The sequence below is a fragment of the Cnephaeus nilssonii genome, assembly GCF_951640355.1.
Source record: "Cnephaeus nilssonii genome assembly, chromosome: 6".
NCBI lineage: Eukaryota > Metazoa > Chordata > Mammalia > Chiroptera > Vespertilionidae > Cnephaeus > Cnephaeus nilssonii.
The window spans coordinates 14916071-14928598 of NC_137077.1; the positions used below are offsets into that span (position 1 = coordinate 14916071).

Below are 12528 nucleotides of genomic sequence, written 5' to 3' on the forward strand. Positions count from 1 at the left end.
TATACAACACTTGACTTACATAAGAGTGCTTCTGATGGTTTCTAAGTCTAATGATGCCATGTAGGTACTGATTTACTGTTCGACCAAGGGGCATTGTTGTAATTATTTGTGGCAGGGGAAAATTAATTTTTCTATAACTTCCTGCTGCTTCTTAACCTGCAAAGGCTCCTCATCTTTTTGTTTGTTTGTTAATCCTCACCTGAGGGTATTTTTTTCACTGATTTTTAGAGAGAGTGGAAGGGAGGGGGAGAGACACAGAGAGAGAAACATCGATGTGAGAGAAGCACATCAATTGGTTACCTCCCACACACACCCCGACCAGAAACAGGGATCTAGCCAGCAACTGAGGTATGTGCCCTTGACCAGAATCAAACCTGGGACCCTTTGGTCCGTGGGCCCACACTCTAACAACTGAGCCAAACTGGCTAGAGGGCAAAGCTCCTCTTCTTGCTGAGCTGGCTAAGGCATTGAGGATGCACAGCAGAGCCCAGAGGCGGGGTTATAGCCAATTGTGCCACTTAGGCAAAGGGTGTGGGTGGCAGGAAAAGACAGGAACCGGGCAGTGGAAAAGGCTACTTAGGAAGAAGGTTCCTAGCTGTCAGTAGTGGATAGAAGACTGTGGGGTAAAGGAGAAGAGGGAAGCTGCCACTCAGTAAAGAACCTTTGGAATAAGCCAGTCAGCGAAAGAAAAATACCACATGATCTCACTCATTTATGGATATAAAGAACATTATAAACTGAAGAACAAAAATAGATACAGAGGTAGAGAAGCATCGAACAGACTGTCAAACTGCTGCGGGAAGGCTGGGGAGGGTTGGTGGGGGAGGTTAGAGATCAACCTAAGGACTTGTATGCATGCATATAAGCATAACCAATGGATGCAAGACACTGGGGGGCTGGGGGAAGGTGGGGGAGGCCAGGGGAAGGTCAATGGGGAAAAGAAAAGGAGACATATGTACTACTATTTGTAATACTTTAAACAATAAAATAAAATAAATGAAAATATAGGAAGAAACTTTTGAAAATCCATTTTAGAATCTTTAGGCTTTGTGTTAAGAAAAACTACTAAAATAAATTGCATTTTTGGACTGCAAAAAAAAAAAAAAAAAGAACCTTTGGAGTGAAGGGGAGGACGAGATGCATAGAATGTTTTTATGAAGTTTTGCCATATGGTGACATCACCCCTTTTCCCAATTACTGTGTTTTTTTCTAGTGTACACTAAAATAAATACCAAGCTATTAAAAATTTTAAGACTTATAACCAAACAAAATTATTCTATATACAACCATAATCATGAAAGCCATCCAGCATCACACCATGATCAGCACAACTACCGTATATAAAACAGGGTGAATAATCCTTCTCAGCCGCCTGCTTGGCATTAAAATGATGGATACTGTAGTCTAGATACTTCAGGAGACATGCAAGAGATTTGTCATCTCTTTAGTAATGTGCATTATTTTAAAACATAGCAGGCTTTTTGAGTTTGAATAAGTCATGAAATGACATTGTAAAGACCTACATAGAAGAAAGCCCAGGAATGGAGAAAATAGTCATAAAACTGAAAATATAGATCTTTCATTAATTGAATTAAGCTAACTGATGGGAATCAAAGTTTTGAAAGGGTCAGAATGGATTGGAAAAAGGACTGATATTATGTAGGATCATGTGGCAATTCAGAGCTCTTATTTATTTATATGAAAATCCTGAAATTTAGAAGAATAAAAGAGTGAAGGAATGAATGTTAGGGTAAAATAAATTAATGCACCATTAATGTTAAGAAAAGAGACTAGACAGTTGCCTCAATAAGAACTTAAAGAACAAGATTCATCGAAGGCATGTTCAATGGGGATAGAACCACACAAAATGGAAACAACAGCATATTTCATTCTGTCTGTGCAACTTCCAGCTGAGTCTTCTGGGCAATCTGGTTCCTTTCCTAAGAATGAGTCCCTAAGACCACACTCATCTTGCCACTTTTCTAACTCTCTTTCTGGAGACCTTCTAGAAAAACACTGTTTGTTTTTTAAATCCTCAAGAGTTGAGACCAGTCTAACAGATCTGGAAAAGTCCCTTTTATCTGAAGGGTCCCAAGATAAGTATGCAACCTGCACCAAACAAGGAAAAACCTGCATGTTGATTTCAAAGATCTCTCTCCTCAGTCTTGAGGAGCATAATCAGAAACAAAACATTTTAATTGCCAGTATGTGCTTCTTATTGACCAGGAAAAGCGCCATCATCTTTGCACCATATTTAGGGAAGAGTTACATAATCCACCTCCCAGGACCAAGTTCTACACATACACACAGCATTTCTAGGTACAGAACAGTCTCATTGTGGCTGGACCTCTTGTACCTTTCTCACAAAATTACTCCTTAAAACTCCCCATGCAAAGCGGAAGGAGAGAAGAGGGAGAGAGTATACGGAGAGGTAACTCTTGAGTCCGGGAACATGATAAAAACAGCCCGAATGTTTCTTAAAACTGGAATCATTTTGTAAGTTCCAGCTGTATGGGGCCAAATCGGCCAGTCTCATCTGGTGAGTGAGGATGCCCAAGCTCATTATGTTTCCTGAAATGTAAAAACAGCCTCCCGTGAGAGGTGACTGCATTTTATGCAAACTTGTCCTTAATCCATGAGACCAGAACACGCCATTCACATAGAGGAAGCAGATAAAGGAAGTCAGGTAAATTATAACACTTTGAAACAATCGATTCCATGGGAATAGAGTATTTTGATTCTCACGAAATCATTTGGCATTAAAATGCTCTCAAGGCAAACTGTGCTGTGAAAGTTTAATTGCTGGAACATTCCCCAAACACTGGATTGGCAAACTCCGACCAAATAAAACATTCAGCTAACATAATGACTAATTTTTAAAATTGCCTCTTGATATGAATAGTTGTATATTTATATTTTTCTCATCCAAGCCAACTATTTACCTCTTTCTCCATTTGTAAACCTTCTGCTCTAATATTTCTTTCAAACACTTCTCTCTTTTCCGTCTGGGGGTTGGATTTTCTGTACACAAGAATGTAGTCAATTCGACACTTTCCATCTCTGAAGTAAAGTCCATTTGATTTGGTTTTTTCCCGCACTGTCTGCATACAAAGAGAAAGGACCAGCTTAAGACACTCATAAAATGGAGTCTTGGGTGAGTAATGTTAAAGAACAATTAAAATGAAATGCATTATTCTTGTGTTTTATAAAAATTACATTTTTATTACTGAAACATGTAAACAAAAGAAACAAAATAAAAATTGGAAAAAAGCACTGTGTCAATTGGGAAAAACTTTGGACACCTAACAATACCACATGTTGGCAAGGATATATAGCAACTGAGAATTCTCATATTCTACAAGTGAGAGTGAAAATTGATATACTTACTCTGGAAAACATTGGCATTCTCTTGTAAAATTAAACATTTGCATAACATGCAATCCTAGAGACATTTTTGATAAAGCAAGGAGGAGACATGTATATAAATATTCATAGCAGCATTGTTTATGAGAGTAGAAAATAAAAAACTAGAATTGATGCTAATGTCCATGAAAAAGTAAATAGGTATATTGTAGAATATTCATACAGTGGAGTATTTATACAGCCCTGAACATGAATGAACTGTAGTTGCATCCAGTAATAAGCATAAATCTTAAAAACAACATTGACAGAAAAAAACCAAGTCACCAAAGACTTCATACTGCATGATGCCACTTTTTATAAAGCATTAAATAAAATAAATCTTTTTTAAAAAGTTGGTAAGGCTACAGGTATATGTGGTAAAGCTAGTTTTAGAGAAAGAGAATTTTTTAAAAAAGCATTCAGGCCCTAACCGGTTTGGCTCAGTGGATAGAGCCTCGGCCTGCGGACTGAAAGGTCCCAGGTTTGATTCCGGTAAAGGGCATGTACATTGGCTGTGGGCACATCCCCAATAGGAGGTGTGCAGGAGGCAGCTGATCGATGTTTCTCTCTCATCGATGTTTCTAACTCTCTATCCCTCTCCCTTCCTCTCTGTAAAAAATCAATAAAATATATTTTAAAAAACATTCAGGAAGATAATACCTCTTATAGGGTCAAAGGATGGAATTATAGTAGCTTACATGGTTTTAATAATATTCTAGTTCAATGTTTCTTGAATTTTTTTGCCCAAATTCAGAAAAACATTTTACTTTCTGATATTTGTAAGCACACACAAAATATCTGAGACAGAAGTTTTACAAAATAATACCTATTTTTTCTACTTGCATGCACACTAAAATTAATTTTCCATTCCATCAGAAAACAACTGGAGTTAGTCACTTACAATTGGGTTGCCCCATAATTTGAAAAATACCATTCCAATTTATAAGTTGGGTGGTGTTTCATGGTGTTCATTTTATTATGTTTCATAACTTACAGACCAGAAATAATAGGTGTCATTTTTGTCCTGACGCCATGGGCGTGTTGCAATCATGAACAACATTGAAAGAGACCATCAGGTATGGTGGCCCAGGCTGGGGCCAGGATTCTCAGACTGATGTTCAGAAACATGTCTGTAAACTAGCAAGTGGAAATGGGGGAACTACCTTTTCTCTGGGCCACAGTATACATCAGTTTCCAAGTGACAGGATGAGGAAGGCAAACATGCCCGACTGCCAAGGCCATAGCAAATCCATATTCTTACACACCAGTGCCCACATGCAACCTCCTCTAAAAGGAGCATGTCAGCCAGGAAGGAAGGAAAGTGTCCATTACCATAGACATTTACACTTGACCAATTCTGAGTATTTTTTATTTTTGCCTTAAAAGATACTCAGAAGTGTAGACAGGTAAACAATTTCTTAATTATTTTCCAAGCAAGGGTATTATCCTATAGAGTTAGCACTTCAGCACCTGTCTACAAAAACAGGGCTGCAGCCAAGGGATCAGGGGGAGGGTTAGCAAAGCCCCAAACTTCCTGAGGTTGCTTCCACATCTAAATTAAGGGGATGAGATGAGCTGCTTTTTGAGGTCCCTTTTAAGATCCCTCCATTAGTCCACACCATGACATTCAAAGTGTCTGTGTGAAGAACATGACAAAATGAGTTTTTTCTTTAAAAGTAAAATATATGGCCCTAGCTGGTTTGGCTCAGTGGATAGAGTGCTGGCCTGTGGACTGAGGGTCCTGGGTTCTATTCCAGTCAAGGGCACATGCCTGGGTTGTGGGCTCAATCCCCAGTAGGGGATGTGCAGGAGGCAGCCGATCAATGATTCTCTCTCATCACTGATGTTTCTATCTCTCTCTCCTTCTCACTTCTTCTCTGAAATCAATAAAAATATATTTTAAAAAAGAAAAGTATTTCCTAAAAAAAAAAAATAAAACGCAAGTAAAATACATGGATAGTAATAGCATGTGGTGCTTGTAGGGAAAAGCCTGGAAAACCTGGTGGAAGGAAACATTTTTCTCTGTCACCTTTTCCATGGCTAACTGGCTCTGGAATAACAAAAATATTAGGAATATGCCGTAAATAAATGACCCATTCTGAGTTCCTATTACCTGTGCCCAGTGCATATATAAAGGAGATATTAAATCCATGGAGATCCAACTTGAACAACAGTGAATGGTTTTAACAAAGTACTTCTTTTTCCAAAATGACATATGAACAGATAGGGCTATTTGCAATTACAATGAGTTTCAGATTACAGGGGCAAATGGAAACTCAGAAAGGCTTGAGGCAACACAATCTATTGAGGGCTGCTGCATTTTGTGTCACTGTTCTAGGTGCTGGGGGGTTACACAAGGAAATCCATCCTCGTAAAGCTAACATTTTACTTGTTAGTGACACCCAGAATGTACATTTTCTCAAAATAAGAGGTGGTTTTAAGAATCTTCCTTTGGCCGTAGCCGGGTTGACTCAGAGGATTGAGTGTCGGCCTGCAGACTGAAGGATCCCGGGTTTGATTCTGGTGAAGGGCACATGCCCAGGTTGGGGGCTTGATCCCCAGTGGGGGGCATGCAGGAGGCAGCCCATCAATGATTCTCTCTCATTGGTCTATCTTTCCCTCTCCCTCTCCCTTCCTCTCTGAAATCAATAAAAAGATATTTTTTAAAAAATCTTCCTTTGTATAAACAAAACATCTTTAGGTATAAGATGGGAATTGCCTGATTCATGGACAGTTTTTTTGGAGCCTAGGTAGATTTAGAAGTGCTGAAATATACCAGAGCCGTGGGAGGTAGCAAAGAATATAAGACATGCCCCCTTGTTTATCAGGAACATACAATTCAATGAGATGATTACGTTAAACAGTCCCTTGGAATATGCTTTACAGGTGCTCGCCTGGGTCAAGAACTGTCTTTCGAAGAAATCACACACTCTTACCTCTCCCCCTGCTTCCAGTCTGCTAGCATCGTCTGAAGTACTGGTCAGGTTTCCAGGGTGAAGGAGAGAATCGTCATCTTTGCAAGGACTGTTGACAGCTTCTAACTCATCAAAAAGAATATTGACGTCCTTGGCCACTAGAACCAAAGTAAATATATTTACTTTGTGGGGTTAAGGCTCTTAAAAGCAATACGCAAAGAGAAGACATGTCTCCTTGGCTTCATATTTTTTCATTGTTTCAATAACACCTTGAACAACGGGTATTTATTTTCTAGGAGAAAAGGATGTCAGATGTAAAACAAGTTTGTCTAAATAGTGTCTTCATTAGGAGAGATCAAGGACAATGTGAAGCAAAGTAAACCACCTGCCATAATATAAATATAACTTGCCTTCCCGAGCACAGGAAGTGTTGTGTTGAGCTGTCCTTCACTTAGTTGTTTAGCATAAGGCACTGTTATTTAAGACTTCTAAAAACCCATTCTCTATGCTAGAGATGACCTATACTTGTTAATTTTTTTCCATTTAAATTCCATACAACTTGCTCTGTGAACCCATAAATGTGCTACTTGCATAGTCCAGTAAGAAGTGATTTTTCTTCCTCCTTTGTTACTTAAGGTCTAATAGAGAAAACTCAATGCAGTAATAAAACATGCAGTTAGGTTTTCTGCCTTTCTTCTCTAACCATGGATTGAAATCATGAAGGGAGCCATTCAGAAGCTCTCCCAAAAGACTGGTGATGCTAACACGTGGATACATGAAGCACTGTGCATCAGAATTCCGAATACAGAACACCGTGTGCAAACGCACAGAGCTGGGCAGCATACCGGAGCTGGAAGCCCAGCACCAGTGCATGAGAAAGTGCAGGGCCAGGTAACGGTCCCTTCTTCACCAATTGGTCGGATTATGAACCAATACTGAAGTTCACGTTTTCCTTTGATGCTTTGAAAATGGTGAAGGATTTTTAACCTGTCAGAAGCCACTGCACAGACTAATCTGTAGGATATTGGGTTCTATATACCCAAGTATACAAAGGACTCTTCATTCTTTCATTCAAAAAATCTTTGGAGATGGGCATACTGTGTCAGGAACAGAGCTGTGTGATAGCCATTCCTTGGTGAAGAGAAGGGATATGTCTTCTTGCCCTTTTGGTAATAAGAAAAACAAAACAAGTAATCAAAGAAATGTAGAGTGGGGTAAAGAAAAGAACAGAGTTTAGAGAAAGAGAATAGAGATGCATTTAGATAGGGTGACCAGAAAGCTGTATCCACATGTGTGAATTTAGGCAATTTTTTTTAACTTCGAGTTTTTCATCTGTAAAATAAAGTGAATATGGGAATAAAATTAAAGTTTATTGCTTACTGTGAGAGGCTGAATCATGGCCCCAAAGGTGACCTAATTCCTGGAATGTGAGAATATATTACTTTTTACAACAAAAGGGACTTTGTGGGCATGATTAAGTTAAGGGTTGTAAAATGGGAAGATTATCCAGGATTATAGGGGTGGGTCAAAGTAAATACAAGGGAGCTGGGTGGGTCAGAATCTGAGAGAGAGAGAGAGAGAGAGAAAGAAAGAGAGAAAGAGGGGAAAGAGAGGAGAGAGAAGAGAGAGAGAAGAGAGAGAGAGGAGAGAGAGAGAGGGGGGGGAGAGGGGAGAGGGGAGAGGGGGAGAGAGAGAGAGAGAGAGAGAGAGAGAGAGAGGCTACACTGCTGGCTTTGACAAAAGAGGATAGGGCCATGAGCCAAGGAATGCAGGTAACCTCTAAAGGTAGAAAATGCAAAAAAGTAAATTCTCCCCTAGAACCTCCAAAAGGAACATCGTCCTGCTGACACCTTGATGACTTCTGGCTTCCAGAACTGTAAGTTAATATCATGGTTTTTTTCATACAACCAAGGTCTAAGGACACCTATTCTGTGCCAGGTACTCAAGGACAGGTACTCACACTTTTTGAGGAAACGCCGTATGTTCAGTGTTGTGGGAGGTATCAAGATCAAAGGCAACTTCTCTGACCACTCTATGTAAAGAAACTCCCCCTCACCCAATTATTCTCCATCTCCTCTCATTGCTCATTTCCTTCACAGCACTCATCACAATCTGTAATTATATTGTGTGTTCATTTATTTACTTGCATACTAGATATTTACCCTATTATGACGTACATTCCATAAGGGCAGGGACCCTGTCAGTCTTGGCTGGTGTACAGAGGTCCTGGAATGGAGTAAGCCCTCAACACTCTTTGTTGAAAGACTGAATGATGACCTCAGAGTGGTCACTGTCTAATGATATCTGAAATCTGCCTTTTCTCTGACATTCTATGGCTCTAGGACCTTGCATATACATTTCTCCTAACATGACTCCTATTCACAAGCCAGGAGCTCCTCAGTTTCAAGTCAATACTGATTAAATTTTCAAGTACATAGTGATTAAATTTCAAGTAGATATTGGTTAGATTTGAAAACAGGATAAAACAGGATTTTAACAAAGTCAGAAGACCTGATTACTATTCCAAACTCTACCACTTAACCACGTGAATTTGTATTCCTGTTTTCTCAGTAGTAAGACAGGTATAGAAAACATCTCTCTCAGGGTGGCTGGGAGGGTTACATGAGATAATGTAACATTAGCAGGTGGCAGATGCACACAAAAAATGTTGGTTTGTCAAATGTAGACCCTGGACCTTATATTAGCCTTTTAGCCTTATCAATACAAGAAGGAAGAAGAGAGATATAGTCAATAATATTGTAATAAGTATGAACAGGACAGGTGGTTACTAGACTTAGTGAGGAGATCACATTGTTAGGTATATAAATTATGAGTTACTATACTGTATACATGAATCTACTATAATACTATCAACTATAAAAAATTTTAAGTCTAAAAATATGGAATGGTTGTTAAGAGGGATAGACCGGGGTGAGATGTAGGATAAAGGTGGGAGCTAACGAGGACACTGAGATCCACCTCTAGGTGATTGGCTCAGACTGGGGAGAATTCTAGAATATCCATTCTTCCATCCATGAGAACTGCCCTATGCTTTGGTCAAGGATAGACAATTACCAGGTCATCTTCTGCCAGTATCACCTCCTCGTGCTGGCACAACCAGTCCAATAAAGCCCTCTCTATCTGGGTTCTCAAATGGACCAAACTGTCCCCCTGGAGACATCTGGCATTGTCTAGACACTCTTTTCATCATCAGGGGTAGTGCTAGTAGTATCCAGTGGGTAGAGGCCTGGGATGCTGCTGAACACCCTACGCTGCACACAGTAGCCCCCACAACAAAGAGTTATCCAGCCCAGAATGTCAACAGTGCTAAGGTTGAGAAATTCTGCCTGGTGTTAAAGCCCCAACTATTTGATTGTAGAGGGATCAGATAACCTGGAAAAGGGAAAGGAGCCTTATTGTGCCCACCAGAAACACCTGTGAAAGCCCTAACCGGTTTGGCTCAGTGGATAGAGCATCAGCCTGTGGACTCAAGGGTCCCAGGTTCGATTCCGGTCAAGGGCATGTACCTTGGTTGTGGGCACATCCCCAGTAGGGAGTGTGCAGGAGGCAGCTGATCGATGTTTCTCTCTCATCGATGTTTCTAACTCTCTATCCCTCTCCCTTCTTCTCTCTGTAAAAAAATCAATAAAATATATTTTAAAAAAAGAAAGAAAGAAATACCTGTGAAAGTCATCCTGCAGCTGATGCCACCTGAGCGCTCAAGAGAAGTCGGTATGTCAGGGAAATCTGATTGTTAGAGAATAAGTGGTATTAAGGCACCATTATTACCTGCCAGGCTCTCAAGAGCTTCAGCAGAGATTAGAAATGCTGAAGTCAGACAATGCTCAGCTGACCACATGCTCAGACAATGCTCAGCTGACCACATGCTCAGAAAGAAGACTATAGAATACAGAGGCATTCCATAGACCGAAGAGATGCGTGCCCTTCACCAGCATTTCACCGTTGTTGCTATCTATCAGCTTTAACTACATGACAAATTTTAGAAACAAACTACAATACCCTTTGATGCAAACTTACATTATTTTCTTTAAAGAGAAAGCAACCCCCAAGTTCCGAAGTTAATCAATTTTGTAAAATCTATTTATTCAAAAAGTATTTATGGCCAGACACCATGCTGGGCTAGGAACTGGGCTCAAGTGCTGGCCACGACAGGCATGGCCCCTGTCATCCCAGAGCTCACTGTCCGGCCAAGATGGGAGCACGGTCTCTCTATCCACAGGCACCAACGTCCCAAACATACTCCTCATCCAAATAAGGTCACTTGTTAATGATGTCATCACCTTCCTTATATTCAAATAAAAATATGGTTGATAAGTACATCCCTAGAACAGCTCTACTATTAGGTCCATAAATAAGAAAGGGAGCCAAATGTTCTGAGGAGTCGAGTAAGAATGACCAAAAGGAGCCCAGTTGGTTGGAGCACTGTCCCATACACCAAGCAGGTTATGGGTTGGATTCCCAGTCAGGGCACATACCTGCATTGCAAGTTCAATCCCTGGTCCAGGCCTTTATGGGAGGCAACTGATCAATGTTTTTGTCACATCAATGTTTCTTCTTCTATCATTCATTCATTCATTCATTCTCTTTCTTTCTCTCTCTCTCTCTCTCTCTCTCTCTCTCTCAAAAATCAATAGAAATATATCCTCTAGCAAAAATTTAAAAATAAAAAGACTGACCAGAAGGAGAGAGAGTGTGAGTGCAAATGCAAACATTTCCTGCAGCCCAAATAATGGACCTGCATTGCATTCGGACTCAGAAAGGGCTGTGTGAACAGAACTGGGCAGCTAAGGTGGGTCAGGGTAGCTGGATACCATGCATTAGGGAAAGCAGTAATTCTGCTTTGCAGAAAGCACTCAGCATAAAAAGACCTGGAAACAAAACAGCAGTGACGTGCATACGCATATAACAGCTGAGCAAGGGTCAAAAAACTCAAATTGCCCGGGAAGACCAAAAATCAGCCACAGAGTCTGAGTAATTCACCCAATTCAGCATAGCCAAGAGATTTCTGAGGGCTGGCTCACTATACAGGGGAGGGCAAAAGTAGGTTTACAGTTGTTCATATGGAAAATAATAATAAATTAATAAGTAATAATGCAAGAATAAACTCTGTGTTTCATGTGCTCACAACTGTAAACTTACTTTTGCTCCACCCTGCACTATCCCAGAGAATTCATAGGATCAGTGTTATAATGGGGGGGAAAAACGAAAAACAGTAAATATGTTTTAGAAATAGCCTAAAAGAGAATAAGAAATAAAATAAAAAAATCAAACAGTTGGACTCACTGCTCTTGTTTTTAATTCTCTATTTTCCACATGCAGCAGAATAACCCCACCTTGTATCACAGGACAGGGGTGCTTTGAGCCCAGTGTTTTCTGATGCAGAGAAAATAAAGTGAAATTATAGGTCACTGAAGACATGAGAGGGCTGAGCAGCATAACCTAAGTCTCTATTTGTTCAAGTGCCAGTTCATTATACTATTTTTGTCCTGAGTTCCACTTTATTCCATCTGATACTCAGGATTCTGAAGGTATTGCATAGTGACCTCAAAGCCTCGTTAGAAAGTGCCAAAAAAAGGGGGACACCGTCAGGAATAATTTAGATTGCAAAATAACATGTTTATATCTCAATCTGAATGCTTGCGTGGCTGTTTTATAGCAGGTTCATCTTTAATCTAGGGTCCCTTTTAGGTGAAAGCTCAATTTAGCTCCAAAATTGCTGGCAAATAGGAGGCACACAGTATAAATTTTAAAATAAATAAAAGCTAGTTGCAACATTATATAAACTGTTAGCTTTTCCTTCCTAATGAAGTTCGTGAGATTATTTTTAAAAATCTGTTTCTCTCTTAGGCTCAGAGATTAAATTTAAAGGAAGTGAGAATAGACAATTTATTGAAAGCTGACTGCGTGTTGAGAATCGTCAGTTCTGTTTTCTCCATGCTGTTTCTAACCGGCTTCTTTCTTTTTTATTGGAAAGCATTCTATTATTCTTAAATCATAGGCTTTCAAGAACAGGAAGTCATTTAACCACCAAACAATCACGTTGTCACAGTTCTAAATAAAGCTAGACTTTACATCTATAGCCCGACAGATCTGACACGTTTTAAACTTGAACAAATAGATCAAATGAAATGTTTTATTAAAATTCAGGGAAACACACAGACTCAGCACAGCTTTGAGCACCGGAGGCTGG

At 39.8% G+C, this 12528-nt stretch overlaps 1 protein-coding gene across 1 annotated transcript in view; it reads right to left on the minus strand.

Annotated features, from left to right (window-relative positions):
• The window catches only part of ANO4 (anoctamin 4), a 166306-nt gene that overhangs the window by 120863 nt on the left and 32915 nt on the right, over window positions 1–12528 (minus strand). The window contains exons 3-4 of the mRNA XM_079773483.1: window positions 6339–6475; window positions 2943–3101 (exon numbers count right to left, since the gene is read on the minus strand). Coding sequence (XP_079629609.1) covers window positions 2943–3101; window positions 6339–6475 — 296 coding nt within the window. The remainder of the gene's footprint in view (window positions 1–2942; window positions 3102–6338; window positions 6476–12528) is intronic.